At 36.1% G+C, this 22,797-nt stretch overlaps 1 protein-coding gene and 1 long non-coding RNA gene across 7 annotated transcripts in view; one reads left to right on the forward strand and one right to left on the reverse strand.

Moving 5' to 3' along the window:
• The window catches only part of LOC106661076 (kinesin light chain), a 166,402-nt gene that overhangs the window by 17,003 nt on the left and 126,602 nt on the right, over positions 1-22,797 (forward strand). For 3 of the 6 annotated variants that reach the window (XM_014384215.2, XM_014384217.2, XM_014384211.2), the window contains exon 1: positions 19,959-20,230. The exons of the other annotated variants lie outside the window; for them this stretch is intronic. Coding sequence is in view for 1 of the 3 variants with exons in the window: in XM_014384211.2 (XP_014239697.1) it covers positions 20,202-20,230 (29 nt within the window). In the remaining 2 variants the exon portion in view is untranslated. Of the gene's footprint in view, positions 1-19,958; positions 20,231-22,797 lie in introns of those variants that run through there. 6 annotated transcript variants of the gene reach the window in all.
• On the reverse strand, positions 360-1,972 carry LOC112126928. The gene is made up of 2 exons (XR_002910313.1): positions 1,355-1,972; positions 360-1,292 (listed from the first exon to the last, which is right to left on the reverse strand). It is a non-coding gene; the product is annotated as an uncharacterized LOC112126928 (long non-coding RNA).

The following is a 22,797-nucleotide window of genomic DNA, read 5'->3' on the forward strand; positions in this document are numbered from 1 at the left end:
GGGATTCGAACCCACGATGGTCGGCTAGATACGCCGATAATAAAGTCAGTATCACGAGCGGGATTCGAACCCACGATGTTCGGCTAATACGCCGCTGCTCTCTACCTCTTGAGCTGTCGTGACTTCGATCCACTCGGACACCAACACCAACCGAGCAGCGGCGTATCTAGCCGAAGATCGTGGGTTCGAATCCCGCTCGTGACGCTGTCTTTTTTATCTTAACTAAAAACCTTAATTAATTGAAAAAATTGATTGAATGATTACGGTTCTAGGCAGTAATAGTTTAACAGTTGATTTGAAACTAGGATTAGATACCCTATTATTCAATTTGTAATTTTAGTTTACCTTAGTAGTATTAGTTATGCTCTTGAAATTAAAAGAATTTGGCGGTAACTTAGTCTATCCAGAGGAACCTGCTCTTTAATCGATGATCCACGAGGAATTTTACTTTTTTAGGGCTTGTGTACCTCTGTAATTGAATGTATTTTTCCTTCTTTTTAAGAATTATATCAGGTCAATGTGCAGCATTAAAAAAGCTGGTGGTGGGTTACTTTTTTATTAAGTTAGGATTTGTAAATGGAAAATTCACAATGAATTAGGTAGTCTTATTTAATATATTTTAATTATGATTTTAGCTCTAGGTTATGTACACGCCGCCCATTGCTCTTGGGTCCAAAATAAATCGTAACAAAGTAGATTTACTGGAAAGTAAATCTTGATTATACAAATTATAACTCTCATCATTTACATCGTTGGGCAAACTGTTTGAATCAGTTAAATTTGAGATAATTTATTTATAATTATGCTTTTTTCCCAAAAAATAATTGTATTCTTAGTATTAGGTTTATTAAATAGGTTACTTATGAATCAAATCCACATTCGAACGGTGATGTTTTTTCTCGATCTGTGGTTCTTTTTTTTCTGAGTATAACGCATAGCGTTATTATTAAAAATAAAACAGTAATGGCAGTTTTTATTGTGATGGTGATTGTTAAGATTATTCTTTTTTTTTTAAGTCCTTCTGATTGGAAGTCAAATACACTAAACGAATAAGCTGCCTTCCTCTTCAGTAAATAATGATGTATACAAATAGTCACACTACGTCTACAAATTTATATAACCTCAATTCTGTACGCAAACCACACAAACGCACGTGTAAGGAGTTGAGCCTGTCACTTCTCGCAGACAACCGACAATTCCAGCTTTTGTCAGTCCGGGGTTAGACCTTGGTCTTCTCCGTCCGGCCACCTTGGTTCCGATTCAGGGGCTGTCAACAGCTAGTTCATTTCAGCCTACAACGTAATCACTAATCAGTCTCAATAATTTTTAAATATATTCTTTCCTATTTACATACCATTAACTCAGTTAGGAAGGAGGAGCCATCGGCTCTTTCACACAACATATTTACGCCAATAAATACATTCATCACCAACACACGCCATCTACACAAAAGTAATATCCGTCCCACTCCTACGAGTCAGATCCTCCGAGGGGCATCTATCGACAGAACTGTTTATAAGTGAAAGTTTCCCTGCCAATCCGTCCCATCAACGCTGCCACTTTCTTTTAAGAATGACATGTTCTTTATTACATTTTTTGCGTCAGAGGGCCGGATTGCGGCGATCATGTCTGGAAGGGACGTCTCGGACTTGCTTACTCGACCGCCTTTTGGGGTAAAAAATTGCGCCTAAAATTTGGGGTTTATTGGGCTAACCATGCCTAAGTTTATTGGAATGAATGTAGAGCTACTTTTGAAATACTTATGACTGTTGTGGAGGACTTGGTGTCTTTTCTGTATTAAGGCCATCAAGTAGATTAAACAGATATTGAGTAGTTAAAGTGGAAGTTGCCAAAGCACTTCAAACAGCTCTGAACGCTTTAATTTATATTGATGTGTGTTCACATAAAAAGAAACTTTCACAAAGTAAGATAAGTCTATGAAAGTGAATGAAAATACAATTTTTTTAAACTATGGCACTCCTAAAACAATTTTCTCCCCATTGAAATGATTTTCATATAAGAATGATTTAAATTATTACAATTCGCATGAGAAGATAAACATTTGTAAATTTCTCACGTTCTTATGTCTTTTCTGTTGTCAAAGACCGTCGAGGGAGGTGTGGGTGCTGTAAAACACCTGTAAAGGGCGATGACAATACCTTTTATCAGAGGTTCAGCCTTCCAAAAAAATCCAATACAGTCTCTTTTACCCGCTACGACGGTGCCTTGATAAATAATGCAGTTCTCTCTTGGTCTGTATTTCAGTATTATATTCAAGGTTTAATATTTATTAAGATTTCCACATTCAAAACAGATTGGCTAGATTCGAGGATCTAAATTCGTTTTTAGTCGGGATTGATTAAACGTCTGAACGTTCTTGATAAGGTTTTTCCAATAAGGTCCTCACGATCCAGCGGTTTCGGAAGCAAATTGTATTCCTTTATCCGATGATTCACTTTAATCGGGCTCGTTTCCCCTCAGAGTTTCTGTATAAAAAAAATTACAAGAGTTGTATTAGTTGATAAACAACAGATTTCGAGAAGGAAAATCTGTATTGAGCGGACCTTCCCGTATTTAAAAGAACACGTATAAAGTATATTAGAAAATGTCCCTGGGCGTCTCCTGGGAAATCATTTCATTTTACCGTTTTTCCTCCCCGTAAAACTAAATAAGGTTGGATCGTTAATATCTGCACGAAACTTCACTGTCCAACGTTCTTTGTTGACGGCTATTGTAACTATAACTTAAAGAAAACAGAGGAAAAATAAATTTATTAAAAATATATATTAAAAATATTTTTCAGATCCTATCTCCCTGAGATCCAATTTACTGTAACGCTCTTGTTATTGTTTTGTTCCCAGCAAACTACTTCAGGTTGTTTAAGGTTTGTTGACTTTTTTAGCTATACGCTACGATGCAACGATATAACAGACTAACTAAATCTATAGAAGCCGATCCTGTATCGAAACAAGCTGAGGTATATACCTTTTGAGATTTCTTCATCTCTATGGGGTGGTGAATCTTAGTTTGGTCTGCCTTTCTCACTGTTTGGCCTTTTAAGACACAGACTCACGACTGAAGCGAGAAGCCAAACCCTACCTGACATATAATAACAGCGAGGACCAAAATGATGAGCATATACGCTAAGGGCAGGCTGGTGCTGTACGCTTGTCCTTCTTAGAGCTCGTGCATTACTTGCTGCACGTGATGCAGATGAGGTTCTGCAACAAATGAGACGCAACCAAAACTTAAGACTATACTGTTCAAGCAGTTCAGCTTGATGGGACGGGTCGTGGTCTGTCACTGTCAAGTACCTAAGATCGATTCTGGATAAGAAATTGACTTTTACACCTCATAGCAGAGTTAATAAGGCAACGTAGCAATTGGTATGACAATGAATCATTGGCATTTCACATTATGCCAAGTGAATTCAATTTTTTGTGTTAACAAATGAGTCATTTACACGGCAGTTTAGTGGTAAGGCATCTGCTTCTGCGCTTGTCCTTCGTGGAGCTCGACTGTCTGCCCAGCATTGCCACGCTGCAGATTGCCCATCACAAGAACAAACGAGTATTAATCAACCAAAAATTAAGATTAAATGTTGTTTAACGCAGGCCGTGCTGTACGGACAGGTAAATTTCACGGGATGAGAAGTGGTCCGTCACTTTCAACTAAATCGGGCTCATAATTGATGAGAAATTGACCTCAAATGTACATGGAGGTAAACAAGCACCTAGGCAAAACTAAATTTTCGTTTAAATGTAGTTATAGACCTTTGTTCTTGTACGGTTGCTCTCCTGGAGCTCTTCCTGTCTGCTCGGCATCGTCATTTAGGCACGCCTGATGAATTCCAAGACCGACCGCATGTTTGACGGTAAGTAGTTGTGCCTATATTCTGAACGGCTTGCATTTTGTAGTAATTTGAATTGCACTTGTAGTCCAAGTGGGTTAAGCATACAAAATCATCGGACTGGCCATCACCTCGTAGAAAAGTCTGCGACTTACTTTTCTATCGACAGAGGAGCGGGGAAAGTACTAGGAAAGTCGCTCTGCCCTTGTAAACTTTGTCTCATGTGAAGAGCAAAGATGAGTTTTCGTGAATCTATGATACTTTAACCAGTTTGACATCGAAGTCAACTTATCAATCAATATGGAGTATGTGAAGAATCAGATACCGAAGACAAGCGATATTTTTTCTGTGTGTCAACTTATTGATGATGATCTGTTGAAAGATGCCTTATATGCATGTGAGGGTTAAGCATATTTTTAAGCTACTAAGCCAGTCTCCTGCTAATTAGGGTTTTTATAATTTCCCAGGTGGTTAAGGCATAAGGCATCTCATTGAACTATGTCTGTATAACGACCAGTTTACAAGCTACAAAAATTCTTTTTATGTCTCGTTTGTGAAGGGTCGAAATCGACCACTTCTATTTGGGCCAGGCGTTTTATTATTTCTGTGGCCATGGAAAGATATCGTTTCTTGTTATGAGGTAATGGTTATCGCGTGATTTCTCACGAGACACGGCAACCGGCTTCAACACCACCGCATCTCGGATCGCACGTACTTTCCAGTCGTTGTACCAATTAGGGGACGGAAAGTTTCTCGGTTGTTATCATTCATTTCCCCACTCGAGTCGAAAACAATTGTCAATAGTTCTAAGCATAAGGCGGAAAAATGCATAACTTAGATTGTACATGCGTTATTAGATGGCTTTAAGCCTTTCAAAGGTAAGCCTTCTTTCTTTTAAAACGTATAATATACCATATTGTTCCCACTTTTTAAAAAAAATACTTTAAGGCTTGTCTGTTAAATGCTTCTCATCAAATTTTATGTTAATTTCAACTCTTATAGACTTACAGACTTCAACTTATAGATCTATCTTGCGATAAAAGTAGAACAAAAGTTATTCTATGGCTTATTTTTATGCGTAAATATGATAGAATATAAAAAAGACCAAGTTATAGTTTTTTTAGAAATAAATTTAGGGTATCGTGGTAAACAGTTGTATCGTGTTGTGTTATTGTGCCATATAAAAAAAGCGAACGACCTGGCAAGATTTTTATCTGCTAATTGTGTTAAATTGTAAGGTACGTTATTCATAGGTTTTTGAGAGTTCTTGTTCGTAATTAATGACAATCAAATGATTGTTTTTAAGGCCAAGGATGGATAAAAAGGCATTGCGATTGTAAGAATATACTTGACCCTTTCGAGATTTTAATTTATCTAAAATTTTCAGAAAGATTATGCCTAAGTTTTGAGACATGTTTTGTGAGTTTTTGCTTTTGATTGATTTTTTTTTTTTAATTTCAAAGTAGATTTGGGGTTATCTATTCAAAAGTGTCTTGATTGGAATCTAATTTAATTTAGGTTGTATTGACAATCTTTTTTATTCTCCCTTTTTCAGTTTAGCTTTTATACGATTTCTCCGCACATTCTGTACAGTTAAAAGTAAACAAGAAAGTCCATTTTAATCGGGGACAACGGTGTTTGTTTAATTACATCAACAACATAAAATACGTACAATGTGAACGTATTTGTCGAGAGTCGAAGAATTTAGGCCAGAGTTGTTTTAGGCCGTGGGATCGCTTAAAATGTATTAAAACCCCTTTTGTAGCAAAAACAATTATTACAACGCACAAAGTAATTTAATAATATATATTACTTAAATTTTATATACTAACATGACATTATCTAATCTAAAATTGAAGTCAAAGCCTCTCAGACGTATTTTACAAAAGTATAAATTGACTATTTGATTGGCATTTTAACATAGTTTGAGTAAGTTACTTTACATTACAATAGTATGGCCCTAAGTATTTTATTTGTGATGATGTCGATAGTTTTTTACTGTTATCGTATAGATCAATGCGTTTTTTAACGTGAACGTAATTTGTCCACGTTCACTTTCATCTTACGCGTTTGAACCATTATTCAATGAGCTTGAGATGCTGCTGGATGTTGGAGGTGGCTTGGGTAGAATTAGAGTTAGAAGGTAAAATTGCGGCATCGTATGTAGGGATGTATCGGGGGTCAGCTGTATAAACAAGATGGGACCAAGAATGCTTCCTTGCGGGGCGCCTGGATCGCTCGTCTCAGAAACTGTTTGCCGTACTGAGGCAAGGCACTCTGAAGGAGCGCCGGTTAGATAGGATTTCAGGATAAATTAAAAAAATCTAGATTTTTTCCACGGCTCCTTAGACCCATTGGTAGGATCGCTCAGACACAAGTTCAATATTTTTCGACCAAGTATCATCAAAACCAGTTCATTAAAATCGGTGATTCCACGTCTGTAGCGCTCCCTTGTCAGAATTAATTCAAACTTTTAATTACAAAGTCTCCGAACTTATACAATTTTGTTGCAGTGAAACCCAACTATTCCAAGAACTACAACAAAATTATGATGCAAAGATAATTTAATAAAAATATGTTAAAATTTCAATCAAATTGTATTTTTGTACATTTATAACAGAGTCCATTATAGTCCATAACAGACGTGAAAAAGGACAACAAAAATGAAAATTATTAGCAAAAACGAAATATAATGTGCATTTTAATGATTATAAAACTAATTTATTCGGCTTCTGTAAAACTCTTTGAAAATTATTTTTTTACGAGATACTTTGCAAACCTTTGATATAACACCTGCCTTCAACAAATTAATTAACGGACGGCGGTTATTATAATCTCATTAAACGGCTTTTCCCTCCGTTAATTACGAAAATTTCCTAGAAGTTATTATAATTTGGCTATTTATAATCAGGGAGCAAAACTTGTAGGTTGTGGATTACTTAAGCTTTTTGATACGGAAAATTGGGCCTTAATTGATTTCAAGTTTTCTTCCAAGCCTACCCACGACGAAGTTGAATAAATTATTTATTATGAATTAAATACAGCATACATCGACAGCATTTAAAGACAGACTTTTTTTTGCTTTGAGCTTTAACATTGAATGCGTGGGTAAAGTGTCAATTAAAATAATTTTTTTAGCCAAAATAAAAATATTTTCTTTTACCCACAATAAAAGTAAAAACTAATTTTATTCATCTAAATAAGCTTCATTCTCCACCTAGGGACAAGTGTTCATAACTCTTAAGGGGTTTACATTGTCACATATTATATTTATTAAAAAATCCGAATTCCGAAAAAAAGGGAAATCCAAATGGTGAACGGTCCGGTGAATTTAAGGGGTAATGAATAGAAAATCATACTACACAACACACCTCATACAAAACCACCCTTGACAATACAGACGAGCTTAAATGTACAGGATCACGACATAAGTCAAATATTCAACACCAAAATGTATGCACAAACGAAAAATAGATCACAGATATGTCATATACAAAATTTAAAAAAAAGGAAAAGGTCCGACCAGCATAAACCAAAGAACTTTCTAAACTTATCAATTGGTGGGGGGGGGTGACCGCTAGGTTTACTCTTTGACACGGCGCTCATCTCTGTAACGTAAAGGTACCGGGTTCGAATCCAGCGGCCCCCTGCATTCGAACCCGACATACTTACAAATGGGCTTTTTTTTCAAAAACACCGGCACCATGAAGGTTTATATGACCTCTGCTGTTGCGAACCCTCGTATAAAAAAAAGAATTTAAAAAAAGCCGGGATAGGCTGACCAAAATGATGAAGAATGAAACCAAAATGAACCAAGCTACAGGTTCATCACACTGCTGACCTCAAGAGATGTCTCTATGTTCTCTATCTCCTAAGTAATGTTTATCATAAAATTACAAAAACACAATAAGCGAAATTGAAAAGGGCAAATCATTTTAAAGCAGTTCCAACAACATATGCTCCCAGACCACCCATAGAGGTCATCCATATGGATAGCGCAAAGATACAACAAATAATAATAAAAGCTTTTTAACGAATAAGTTCATGTTGTTATTGATTCAAGGATTTAATATTCAGGACAAAATCGAATGCTAAAATTGATGTGTCAATCAATCACTCTTAGGGTTGATTAAACTTCTAACTTTCCCTCTGATTAATATGAACCTGGAGGCTAAATTATTAAAAAACTAGCTCGGCCGTTTTAAGCTTTCCATTTCTTCTTTGTTTTTTTGGCGGCAGTAAATGAATTATACATTAGCCAAATTACCCTTGCTCTCTGAAACATCATCGAGATAAATGTTCTCGTCAGATGTTATTTTAATACAAAAACGATTATATTTTCCCATTCCAGGTTGCAGGGGGCATGAACAAAGTTAACCCTGGCCGTATTTTCATTGTTCAACCACCATCGCAATTCTTTTCTTAAATGGGCCAAAATACATTTCCTAGCTCTATAAGCATGAATGATTTATTACGACGAGTACCTCTGTATGTTACGAAACGCTTATTATTTTATTTATTCGTATTGTAAATCAAAATGCTCAGGGAGTATATCCACTTAACTTGCCAATTCACGTGGCACTTTTATTATACTTTATCGACCCTTTGTATTATTCTTCAGCGTATATGTCTTGAAGACCCTTTTTGCATCTGGTTTATCGTTTCTTCCTGTGAACATGGCTACATTTTTTGTGTATCATTTAATATATAGTTTAAATTCTACTTCCGTTCCACTCAGTACGGCTTTGTTGTAAATTGCAAAAACATTAGAGTGAATCCCACATAAATCAAAGGGAAAATCGAGCTGACAGACCCCCCGCCCCCCAGATGAAAGTCGTATGGACGAGTTGCAACCGTTCGGAATACTAAAAGGGAATGGACACGGGGGGACCGAAAAGTAGAAGCGCCTCTTGCAAGAGAATTTTACTCTTCGCCCTGGCGATCAATATTTACCTTATTTATCAATATGTACCTTTTTAAGGATAACAACTAGCCTAAAGTCCTGCCTACCTACGTCATGCGGGGACATTTCAAAAATGTTATTTTTGCCATCAGGAATCAATTGTGCTTAAAAAGTCTGTATTATAATAATATAATTATGGCAAGTAGCGCAAAAACAAACCAAAATATAATTTTAACTATATGGATTAACTAGCGTCTAAACTGCACTTTCTCAAAGTTCAATCCATTATTACACAAAAAAACATGATTTTAATTACCAATATCAACTTTGCCAAAGGAGAAAGTTTTTGTGAGATGTCATCTTGAGATCTGCACTGATGAACTGGTAGTTTGGTAGTATGGTTGGAGTTCCTGAATCTGGTGATATTCTAAAACACGCCAAACTTTAGACCACTTCTATTTTCATGATACACATCTTGTCTAGGGCTGATGTCCAATATATCCCAGGAGGTTCTGCCCACTGTTACTATCCTGATCCAATTCAGATCCTGCATGGTTCTGTTCAAACACAAACGGGTTAGTCATGGATGCTGTTTGTATATTAATATCCCCAATGTTTTCTAGGAGCTCTTGAATAATGCAGTTCTTCTAATGCGTAGGAGCTCCTGTCTACTTACGACATCCTGATGCAATTCAGGAGATCCTGCGTGGGTCTGTTCTAATTCAAACGAAGTTCTTTGATTCCTCCATCCTTCTATTCGAAATTCAGAAGGCCTGGCTGTTCTTCCGTATGTTCCATTACAATCTAGGAGCTCTTGAATAATTCAGTTCTCCTAATGCATAGGAGCTCCTGCCTACTTTTGACATCCTGATGGAATTCAGGAGATCCTGCGTGGGTCTGTTCAACAAACGATTTCTTTGATTCCGCCTTCTTCTATTCGAACACTCAGAAGCCCTGGCTGCTTCTGTGTATAGTCCGATACATTCTAGGAGTTCTTGCACAATTCAGTCTACAAACAGGTTCCTGATTTTTCCATCGTCATGTCCGACTACTCACGGTCGCCCAGCACTCCTTTATACAGTTGACATCCCAATGCATTTCAGGAGCTCCTGCTAATGTCAGTTCTCCTATTAATCAGGGACTCGTTCCAGCAAAATATCTTTATACTTTCCAGTTCTTGCAAATTTTTTTCGCTTGATTCAGTTTTTTTTTCTTCATTGGCTTGAAGGCACAGCATGTCTCTGTGACTTCCTGAGGACGCTTCCCCCGAACCCTGCGAGAAGAGGATCCTCTGCTTGATTCAGTTTCTGTCACCACTGAAGAAGGCGAGAAGCCGAAACGCGTCTGACAGACCAAAGTAGCGAGTATAGGCATACCAAAATATCAGAAATGACCAAACAGCTAATCTAAAAAGTTGAGCCGAGTATTTTACAAGAAGTTGAAGACAGGGGGATTTGACCAAATAAAGTCGGTACGTTCAATTCAGGCCAGTGTAAATTATATCGGAGGTAAAATAAATGAATAAAGCAGTAAACGTCTTTGAACGAGGGCAAACGTTACCTGGCTGTACGACGAATTTGCCGACAAAGGACCGAGCACAGGCAACCTTATATTAGTAATCATGAAACGTGAAACTCCCAGGATTTAAGTCAAGGATAAAGGTTTTTTCTTCTGGACATAAGATACTGACGGGATGTACGCTTGAGTTATTAACAGTATTATTACAATTTGTTATATCATCACATATTTGTAGGTAGGAAAAATTGATAATGCGTTCTTTATCTCCTATACCTCCTACTTTTGTCAATTTCTCCTCAGTTGTAACCCAAGAGAAAATCTTCAAGTCAATCAACTTTAGTTTACAGTATTTGATCCTTTACTCCATATTGATGTGAATTACTATTAAGTATTTTTTGATATTGGTACGAAAGGCCCAAAAATTTATTCTTAGCAAATATGCACCAATGTTGGACATGTAGGACAAAGAAAAGAAGATGGCCTACAGAAAAAAGCATAGGTCCAAACCACTTATAAATATGAAAAATATTGTCAGAGTCAATATAAAATCTGTTGATAAAGTTTTTAGCATGCGATGTAAGTCTTGTCCAAAGTGTAAGTCAGAACACTCCACTTAATAATATTAGATTAATTATATCGTCCTCGCGAAAGCTAATGTCAGAGCATCCGATTTCGCAAAATTTTGCTAAAGTTTTATTTGTTAATTTTTTATGTTTGAAGTTTAGCACTTGTGACTTTTCAACTATTTCTTGATAACAAAATGTTGGGCAATAGATCAAGACCGATATGTTGATAGTTATACAAGTTCCATCTGATTCTGTTGAAGAAATATTAAAATTAGGCTAGGTATAACAGAAAATGTAGTAGGCGTAGCTTCCTAGATTAATTCGCATTTAAAGAAGCATGAAATGCTAAAATATTAATAATATTCCTCTCATCATACAGTTTGCCAATGCCTTCCATCGATAAACTGAAAACAAAAATGAACTTAAATTCAGTACGACCAACTGTAGTAGAAAATAAAGATGTAAGTTCTCTTGAAAAACTTTGCATGTTTAATAAGAATAATAAGTTAATTTAGTAATAAATTGAGAAGTATGTATTCTGCTACGCTGACAATGTGCGCAAATACGCATTCGTTTGAAATTTACAAATTGTTAAGATAGATAATTAATTCATAAAGTGTTTTCCATTGGAAACGAAAAACAATTTTATTTGCAAATGGAGATAAAAACAAGATAATATTTGAATTTAATATGTAAATATGGGTTATGAAGCGCTAAACGATATCCTAATTTAATTATTCGTAGTTTTCTTTTGTAGAAAACTTTTTTATTAATAGTAAATCTATAAAATATAGACATTTGTTTACCGTCTGCCTTCTTCGTAGTTCTTTAAACAGATTAAAGAGCACTGTTGTGCTCAATTAAATTAAGAGACTATGTTTAATCTCTTAATTTAATATGCATAGATTAAAACTTAAGAGTTTTTTTATATTTTCTCTGTTAGTATTAGAAGATTATAGAAAAAAGCTTTAATTAAACTGTAAACCGTCTTCCTCGTTAGAGAAGGTACTCTGTTAAATTGGTTACTGTTATTAAGGCTTAAATATCAAGTTTTATGACCATTTTAAGTCGATGAGTGTTCTGATTATCAATTAAAACATGTTAGCGGGTAAGATGATTTTTTAAATTTTTAGAGCTCGTTACAGAGAGTTTTTGAGCGTTGCCGGTTCGCAAATCGTTATTATCATTATCCATGAGCGGAAATTGTCTGGCCCGGCGATCGACGGGAGTCGCATTTATAAATTGACCGCCTGGCAATCCTAGCACAACGTTCTGCATCACGAATCGACTGCATGGAAATACTTTCAAAACTGGCTAACCAAAATAGACGGGCATGCCAGGTTTGTGGGTAATTGAAATGTTGTAATTAGGAAGTTTGGTTTAGAAACAGTTTAGAAGTTATGACTCATTTGATGGACATGCGATCTGGACGCATTTTAACAAAATAAGATTATGACTTCATTCAATACGAAGTTTATACGTATTACTTACACCTGGCATGTAAATGAATGTTGTTAATTATGTTAATCACTTAGCTCAATACAAGAACAAACGTTTTTCCTTCCTTTTTGTTTGAGTTGTTTGGAAAAATGTATTTAGAACACTGAACGAACTAGAGGACAAAAGAACGCCTTGAGGTGAGTAGAAAGCAAATCCCCGTCGGTGACAAATGAAACGAAATACATAGAGAGAAGGGTGTCGGTTTTAGAACACCGATCGATACCACCTTGTCATCACGACCCCCGGTGGGCCACTTTATACAATTGAACATTATACATTTCGAAATAGTCGGTAATAAACAGGGCGGTAGTTGTGCCGACGCTGGCCGACGTTTAACCACAAAATCCGAACCGCATGTTAACCGGGATCTGTCAAGAGAGTCGTGTATTTATGATTGTATGTTTAAATTTTCAGAATGTACATCGTTTTTGGTGTATGTTTCGTTGTCAATTTTCTTACTTCATAAGAAATCGTGGAATTTTCACACAAGACCCTAAGAAAAACTGCCATCATTCCACATCCAAGAACACCGTATGCTCATCAAAGAACGTTGCATAAAATGCGCAATATATTGACATTGTAGATTTATCAATTCACAGAGCAACTCATTTTAGGAAGACGAGAGACAAGAAGTACTACTAGTATTGGTTTATTTCCATTATTAGCTATAGCCCTTCTCAATCTTAAAGCTATGTATCGAACCCTAAAACCCCTTTGCAAGGACTCCCGTGTGAATCCTCCAACTTTGGGCTTTCCCTCTCCCAGGAGTAGAACTTTCAGCATTAGCGCCGACAAAGGAAATGGTAGGTTGGGTATGATTAGGGTAAAGCTTAGAGACAGATAAGGTTAGGTTATGATTAAGGTTAAAAGGAGTCGGGTTCTTAACGACCTTACGTACTGAGATTAGTATTGGGCTATTGTGCTCCATTGTTATCTAGAGCTCTTCGTTAACCTTAAGGCTTTTTATCAGAACCCGAAGCTTTGTCAAGGACTCCCATGTGTAGCAGAAACCTATGCCTGCATATGCCAGCTTGCCTTCGCACCAACAGAGGACACGTTAGCCTAAGTATGGTTAAGGTTAGGAACAGAGAGGTTAGGTTATGGTTAAGGTTAAAACGAGTTGGCTTCTTTACGACATTATGCACTTCGACCATTGTTTAATCTCTCTATTTTCTAGAGTTCTTCCTTAACAATAAGGCTTTTTATGAGATCCTAAAGCTTTGTTAAAGGCTCTCTCTCGGCAAGCTTAGGCCTTCTCACCAACAGAAAACATGTTCCACTGTTTCCTGGAAATATTGCCCAATGTTGTTTCTACTGCTCCGTGTACACATATGCCTCCAGAGTCTGTCCAGTGAGCAGTTCAACTAGCATAGTAATATGACGTGACGAAAATAAGCCATCCCAAACACCTAAAACCACATTATCACAAAAAAAAACCAGACTTTCCCTACTTGTAAACGGTATCAAGAACAAAGAGATACACCGACATTAACTCAACTTAGGTAGTTAGGACTATACCAAGCTAGAAGACATGGGATTCCGCATAAAAGACTTAAGAAACAAGAACCTAACGTGGATAACTAGGAAGATGTTAGGTCCAAATTTTGCTATACGAAAAAAAAAACTTTGTAAAGAAATTTGCTTCAACCTCAGTTTAGATGTACCGAGCCGTACTGTGCCCGCCTAGCCTTCCAACATCCAGCGTATCTGGCCATTTAAATTAAGTCTCCAGACGACATGTACTTACTACAGTAGTCATTAAACTACAGTAACTTGAACATTTAATTTGCCCACGAATTAATCCTTTTCTCCTTTTAAAAAGGGTCCCGGACGTGTAACACCGACGTGCACCTCAAAAACGTGACACGGCATCGCAACAGGACAAGGTCGTGGTGTATAAACGTACTTTCAACGAGACATAGCTACGCAACGCTGCTTTTTTTTCTTTTAGCAAGGAATTCAGAGGCCCGAGTACAAAAACGAGATATTGTGATTTTTTAAGGAACTATTATGTTTTTGGGCTTCTTCTTTATTGCTATTTAAAAACATTTATAGTTGAGGGCCATCTAATTTTGGTTTCTGGTAGCTACTATTGGTCGAGTTATGTGTAGTGCCAGGAAAAAATCGCTGCGGAGACCTACATATTATGTAGTAGATGATAGTGGCATACACAGTTAAAGCCTTAAACGCCAGGAGGATCCTTGATGAATTTATTGTTACGTTGAAAAAACCAATGAGTGATGGAACACGTTGTTGCATGTCCGGACCCACTGCTGTTCTAAACTTACTTTGCGGTCTATCCCAGTTCTATTGCCCATGCAATGATCACACGATCCTATCCCTAGAACCCTCCACATCAAACGACCCCAAACAAGAGCCAGCGTTGGCTGATTACTGACATGGGTCCGCTAGGTAAAGTATGCGTTTGCACTGCGTCCATCAAAATACAGGTTATAGGGTTATAGCCCAGTGTCCAAGTTCTATTGACCTTCTTATCTTTGGTACTGGCTCTTCAGTTATATTTCTGTGGTGACCAGGATGAAATATAAATTCATTCTTATTATGCAGCTTGTTGTGCCTATTTTCCTTTGTTTGGTATGTCACCTCCCCCCCCCATAAGAAAATAAACTACAAACAGACTAGTAGATTAATAAATAAATTATGTTGTACTTTCCTTTTGAGGTTTGCAACTGTACCTTAGTCAGTTTATTAACATTTTGGTCCTCCTGTTCTCAATGTAGCAAAAAAAATATATAGCATTTCGAACCACCCGTCGTACCGCATGTTATTGCTTTCCCCTGTCAAACTAATGGGATAATAAATATTAGAAAGCAAAGGGAGAGCAGGTAAGTCGAATCTGGCAATTATTTCAACATGAGGTCAGAGATAATAAGAATATTAACCAGACAGCCGAACTATATTAGGTTTCAATTGTTTTTCGAAAAGTTTTAGATCATACGCTTTCTCGTTTATGGTTATTGACTACTAATTAATGTAAAATGTGATACCGCGATTACTTGTTTCATTGGAGTAACATTAATATGATTAGTATGAGTAGTAGTATCATGTTCGTTTCACTTTTCACCCCAACTGACCTCTTTAACCAACCAATTGGAAAAGGCAAAAAATAAGAAAACAGTGATAATACCAAGATATAAATTACTCGCCACTTGGATGAAAAATGAAATTAAAACCGCGTCAGCCTGGATGGATTCGGAGTTTTTGTCACATAAATGGATGAAAAAGATTTTCCATCGGAATACAGAAAAACGAGCTAATGGAAAAATCCTGTTCAATCCTCCATCATTCTTGAGCATTTCATGGTTCTTGTGGGAAAAGAAGTGATTTAAACAAAATTTCTAGGCGTTGTCTTTCATTCGGTTTTTTTATATTTAAACTTGTCTCATAACATGTTGTTTTACACGTTTAATGATATATCACTTTCTTCATTGACGCGTCAGCCATAAACCACTCCTTTGTTTATAAATGGTTCGTTTTTCATTATTAGAACCTCAATTTAATCAGTTTCATCCATAAATTTTCCACGAACTTATTTTCGTTTAAATTATACTTCCATGTTGGATCAGAGTTGTACCCTGGCCATTTATGTGAATTTTATATATCTCTGGCCTTTCTCTTTCTTGTTATCGTATTGATTTTGTATTTCCTGTGAACGTGGTCAGACTAGCCAGACAACATGGTTCATCATTTATATTTAATGTTTACTACTTGGATTATTATCATGAATCACATCACGGGATATCCGTTATATTCGTTTTATTAACTTCTCAGTATTTATTGTCTAATAATTTATTTATTAATATTAATTTTCTTGAAGTACTTATCATAACACATATATGAATAATTTTGTGATTTCTTTTTCGTATTTTTGAAATAATTGTGCGTCTGCATAAATATTTTTCACGTTTTTATATGTGTATTTGTCTTATACATTTTGCTTCCCTGACATTTATTGTTCTATGGTCAGTAAATGATTGTAGGCACGTAATAATCTATTTATCTGAATTTTGGTAAATCGTTGTTATCCAAAATTAAAATTATATTTTACTGGAACATCCTGACTTCGCAACGTCTAAAAAGATTTATATTTCTGTTTGTAATCAGTGTGAGATAATGTGTAAAAGATAAAGGCGGGCATGTTAGGGGGAATTATATAGTAGTACGTCTTGTCATCGTTTTGGTACATCCAAGATAAGATAATAAGAACGGATGATGTGTTATAAAAAAAGGAAAAAATGTGAAGAAGCCCTTCGCCCACAGCTGGACCTAGTTTTAACGGTTGAAGCCTTTTTTTCCCCTTTTGATGACATCTTTGATCATTTCCAAACGGACTAGACATATTATTAAAGGGCGATTTAAAAATTCCACGGCTAATCAGAGAAGATACGAAGACTGATTACTAGACAAAACTGAAAGTGACGGAATCTCACATAAAAAAAAAGATAAAACTTATGATGTATTATTGTTAGTTCAAAAAAGAAACCATCACATATTGTTCTTGGGCATATTTTTAATAAATTGCTGACAAATTAATTCATATTTATTAAAATAAACAAGAATGTTTTTCAAATCGATTAATTTTTGAAAGCGTAGAAATCTAGAAATAGATCTTCCACGTCGAAAAATTAATCGATTTTAAAAACATCCCTGTTTATTTTAGTCAAAATGATTTAGTGCAATTTTAATGATTACAACATTTCTCCTGCAATCAGTGAAAGGAATGGATATCGCGAAGTAAGATCGATTTTTAGAATTCTACATTTTCCAAAAATAACCAATTTTAAAAATTTTCTTGTTTATTTTAGAAAGAATGATTTACTTTAAATTTCGACAGCAAACAATGACAATTGTGTGAAAAAGTAGTACCCGATAGTTTATACATTTCAATAATATTCTTCTTTATTTAGTAAAAATCGGAAATTTCTCGAGCAGAAAATGAAAATGTGAGAGTAGACTGTATATGATATCTATCGACTTGCAAGACCTATCTAGATGTACTACACAATTTCTCCAGAAAACAAGAACAAACTTGAGAAAAGGTACAACTTGAAACCTATCAGGAAGTAGTAAGATCGATCTTTAGACCTAAAAATCCATCCCGGGAACGCATCCCGCAAACTTTAAAAAGAACTTCAGCAGTTGAGAAGACTTCCTTGAGTGTATCACCACTCCCTACTCTGAAAGAAAAAAAATCTACAGCCTGATCCAGATGCGAACGACTTTTCTATTTTGGCATATGCGCCTCAGTTTTCCAATGTCCAACAGATGCCAACAACAGCAGTCAACAGATGTTCTTTATCCACTACAGTTCAGACAGTTCGTGAACAACTTTCAAATTTCATAAATAAATTCAAATCGCTTCTCACTCCACTAGTTACACTCCTAACGACCTTATTTAATCAACTGCGCAAACTCTCAATTCTGAATTCACTCCTTATCCTCCAATGGAATTCAAATGGTTTGATCCCCACAGAAATGAACTTGACACTACCGACACATAGACGTAGCTTTAATTACAGAAACCCATTTTACTAGCAGATCCAATTTCCAAATTAGGTACTATCCTGACAATACTTCGTACGGTGAAACTGCCATCCTCATTCGAAATTCTCTAGTACCTGTTTTTAGTATTAGAAGTATCGACCGCATTTTCACTTACGGTACAGTATCAAGGTTTGGTCTTGAAGAAGAAAGCAAATTTACTTGCTACTGCCAAGCTTTCGACCTATTTAAGGTCATCATCAGGGCAAAACCACCTTGAATATATCTACAGACCTGCCCTGGCAATGCTGTTACAGTGCTTGGAAATGTTGGGACTGAATCGGTCTTAAAGGAAATTTGAGATCGCCAGTAAAAACTTAACTATGTCAATCTGTAGACATTGACAAGATTGTTTTGCCCTGATGATGACCTTAAAATAGGTCGAAAGCTTGACAGTAACAACTAATTTTGCTTTCTTCTTCAAGTCCATACCTTGAACCAGAGTGTTCGTATATTCTCTAGTACATCACTTTAGTCCCTGGTACTCAACAGAATCCGCAATGTCAACTGTCATAATCCTCTTTTCATCCCTCTTTAACCTTACATTTGCACCTTTATATTGACTTCCCAAGAAAAACATCGCAAACAAGGCCTTACTTCCTTCTTTAGAACCCTTTGGACCCAATTTCCTGGATGGAGGCGATTATAATGCGAAACACCAACAATGGGACTGTCGTGAAACAACCTCGTGGCAACCCTTTCTTTACGACCATCACATCCTCAAACTACTCTGTCATATCAACTCCCATCCACCTATTGGCCTACATCAGCATCGAAACTTCCTGACATTCTTGATATATTTATTTCTTCCCGTCCAATATTCCATTTACATACTGACATTCAAGCACTCAGTGACCATTCTTCTGATCACAGTCCCATCTTCTCTTGGACTCTCTACCACATTCTCAACTGAAATCTTTTTAAAAACTGCTTGAGGAAAAAATATCACTGAAAACAAAAGACGAACTAGATATAGCCATTAATAAATTCACTGACTAATAACGACCAAACGCCGAGCACGCACCAAATGGCAAAGAACAAGGCTACCGTCAGACGAACAGCATTACAAAACTTTAAACCATCAGTTAAAACGAGAACTTAAAAAAGACATACAATTCGAAAAATTTACTGCACAACTTACTAATTGAGGACAAATCAATCTGGTCTTGCACTAAACGGCTACTGTTCTACAATAGAAATTCTCTTCACTACGACTGGACGAAGGAACATAGACGATTTCGGACGCTGAAAAATCAAATTTAAAACTAAATACATTAATCCATTATGTGTGGTGTTTAGTGACCGTTAGTTAATGATTATTTAGAGATCTTGAGATGCGGTCTGGTGTGATATAGTTTTAGAAAAAGATTTTTTAACGTACCAACGTTTCGAGCTTTATTGAGATCATCTTCAGGGCTCAAACTGTTTGTTTTCTGTGTAGATATGTCATTCCTGTGTGTCGTGTTGAGAGTGCCCAACAACACAGGAATGACACATCTAAACAGAAAATAAACACTTTGAGCCCTGAAGATGATCTCAATAAAGATCGAAACGTTGGTACGAAAAAGAAAATGTTTTTCTAAAACCTACGTCACACCATAACGCATCTCACGATCTCTATATAATAATTAATCCATTATGTTTAACGGTCTAATAGCCGAAGGTCGTGGGTTCGAATCACACTCGTGACACTAGCTTTTTCATCTCAACCAAGACCTTACATAAAAAGAATAATTAATTGAAAGAACTAAATACATTGTCAATATTTTCATTCCTCACTCTGGCATATTGGAGCAAACACACTCAGACCAGATATACACGATTTTAGACGAACCTTTACTCTTATCTCCTCCTCCGAAACCTATCTAAGTTTTTCTAATGGTCGAACGATGCTTAAAATTATTATTGATCACTACTTTGTTTAAACCTCACTGTAGGCGAGAATTGTCATACTGGTAGCACGTTACGCCGTTGGAGGCCAAAGCCTTTGGATGGCATTTTCCAGAGATGGTTGCGTCGGTTCCTACGCGCTGGTGGGGATGCCCGTCATGCTCCAAAGATCCCTCAGTAACCCGTTGGCATCCGTTCGGCCTCTTTCACCCGTCGTTTCTCCCTAAAAGATCCAGTCATAATCACGCGTCTGGCCAGTGCCGTTGTCTCGCACTGACCTTTTTCAGTGCTTCTGTGCTCTCCCCTGTGAAAACGAAAGAATTTCTCGTGTCAAACAGTGGATTTTGTGCGATCACCAAGAGGGATTTTATTATGATGACAAGAAAACTACTCTCTGTCATCACTTAGAATTATGTCAAAAACTATTAATGCTTATAGAGTGTAAGTAAGGTTATTTAATTATATAAACTCTCCTACTGTTTTTTAAAAAATATTTATTATAGACTAAAAGTCATTGTGTCATTCCAATACTACTATATTGAGAACGTTTTACGAGTGTTAATATTTTTATTAAAAAATAAAAATAAAAATAAAATACCAAACAATGTGTCAAAATAGATAGGACATCTTAAAACAAACACGACTTGTGCTAACTTTAATCTAATAGTGTTCGTTCGCTGTCCGGCCGCGCCCCTGTTCGTGCATATGCTAATTGTAATTAATTCACGTGTTTTTTTAGATTAAATTTACAAGGCTCCTCCAGGGACTGGAGAAACCGGCGAAATTATCGTAAAAAGCAAAACTTATCGTCTTTCTATTCAATATTGTAATTAGCGAGAAGAAAATTTAGCTAGTATTTTGTTTAATTGTCTATTCATCTGTTGGTAACGGCGTCGTTCCGTTTCGCTTAGTCTGAATTCCCTCGTGTAAACGACCCCTTCTGTTTAGCCGCACTGAAATAACACCTGACTTTTTCCTAGGCTCCTTATGTTCCATTTTCACATCCTTTTCTAATTCCGGTTCAGTTTTGAAATAGCTGACAAGACGTTTTAGAACAATAGAGGTATTCTAAAGGGCAGAGGGAATTTAAATTCAAACTGAAGATATTTTTTCATTGCCTTCCTTTAATGTTCAAAAAAGATCAGTTTGTTTACTTATTCCTTCTTGAGTGTCAATCTAGTCGAGGGGCGATTGAAGGTATCGACCCATTGATCGTCCTTGTGCAAACTTAGTAACAAATAGCTTTCCACTTTTATAACAGTAACAAATAGCTTTCCACTTTTATAACCGTGCCAGAAACATAATCTCACGTTAAATTGTACAGGTACAAAAAAGGCAATTAATGTTACACAAAACACAGCGTTTTGAACTCAAGGAAATACAGAAAATTCAGCAAAATGGAGTTCAGCAATTGTCATTCTTTTCAAATTACCACCCTTTTAGAAAGATGTACCGGGTAATCATTAAACTTTCACTTAACGGACACGATCAGTTATTGAAGATGAAGAAGTGAAAATGGCTAGAAGATGCATTAAAACAATAATGAAGAATTGATTTTATGCGAGAAACTTGAAAATATCCATTCGTAGCTGTTATATAAAGGTTATAGGCAGGTGGGGGTAATTATTTTTATTTCCGGCGTCCGAATAATGAGATGTTTAAATAGAAATCTTTGTGAAAACGCGTCGAAGAGACCGACATTTCAAATTGAAAGTTATAAAATCAAGTTTCAATTTCATTCAGATTGGACTGCCAAATTTATTCCAACAGGCTCATTAAGATTCGCAGAATTATGCAAATTTACAAAGTTTTGGGTTAAACGGTTTAGGATAAACTAATTTTTACAGGCTTTCATTATCTTCAACTGTGAAGTGGAAATTTCGAATTTGTTGGAAATAAGGATTCTTTAAAACTACAATCGGACATCTTCCATCTAGGGATTTTCAGGTTTTTCGAAGTGACAGTAACTGCATTGCGGAGGAACGTGAATCAGTTCTGTTTCAAAAACGACGTAGACCACTATTTTTCCTTCTTCGCATAGGGCTTTCAGAAACAATACAAATTGAGTCAACTTTTTTTGTGGGAGTTTCTTTAGCTTTAGATGCATTGGGGTGCAGTATTGATCAGAAAATGTTCCCCTTCGCACAAAGTAACCAGGGGTGTAGAGGGTGAGTCACCCTCAGAGTCGTTCAGGGCTCCTCTTAGTCGGGGGCATAACAAATTCAGGCCTCTCCTATTCCTTCGATCGGCCGCCCAATTAATCTAATTTGGATGATATAAATTTTGCGTTTTAATAAATATGTTACTTATATGCCGAGGTCACGACGAAGCCACCGAGGAGGTACAAAAAAAAAAAAATTAAAAAAAATTGGTTGCTAAAAATTCAGTCCTTGTTTATAAAAAAATTATCTACGTTAAATTGCATGGAAGTTAATTTTTTGAACTTAATAGAAAAAAATAAATAAAATCAAGCTCAAACCTTCGGAAGATCGTATTTTTACAAAATATGCATGTTTCAGAAAATATTTCACAAAATTTCGTTAAGCATTGTTTATTTTTCAAGTTAATTATTATTTCTTTCTAAGGTTTTTGGTCGAAGTGAAAAATCAGTGTCTCGAGCGGGATTCGAACCTTAGGCTCAATACACCGCTGATCAAACCACTTGAGCTATGGTGACTTCAATACAACCGTTTAAATTTCCCATCTTTTTGCTATATTTTCAATTTTTTTAACTCGACCTATTTTTTTCAACATCTTTTAGTTGGGTGTCATAGGATATGTCACAACGAGGACGCTTTCTTACAAAAAACTATTTCCTTCCTGTGGCTAAACATTTCAGTTACTATTTATAAAAATTATCTACACTGAAATACAAAAAAGTGGTCACCCTTAATATTTTTAATTGCCTCTTAGATTATCTTACAATATTTGGTCCGTTTTAAAGGATTGTAGGTTAGTAAAACACAAATAAAATCTCTACTTGTGTTTACAATTGGATTTTTTATATG

The sequence above is a fragment of the Cimex lectularius genome, unplaced genomic scaffold (genome assembly GCF_000648675.2).
Source record: "Cimex lectularius strain Harlan isolate CLEC.00 unplaced genomic scaffold, Clec_2.1 scaffold194, whole genome shotgun sequence".
Lineage (NCBI taxonomy): Eukaryota > Metazoa > Arthropoda > Insecta > Hemiptera > Cimicidae > Cimex > Cimex lectularius.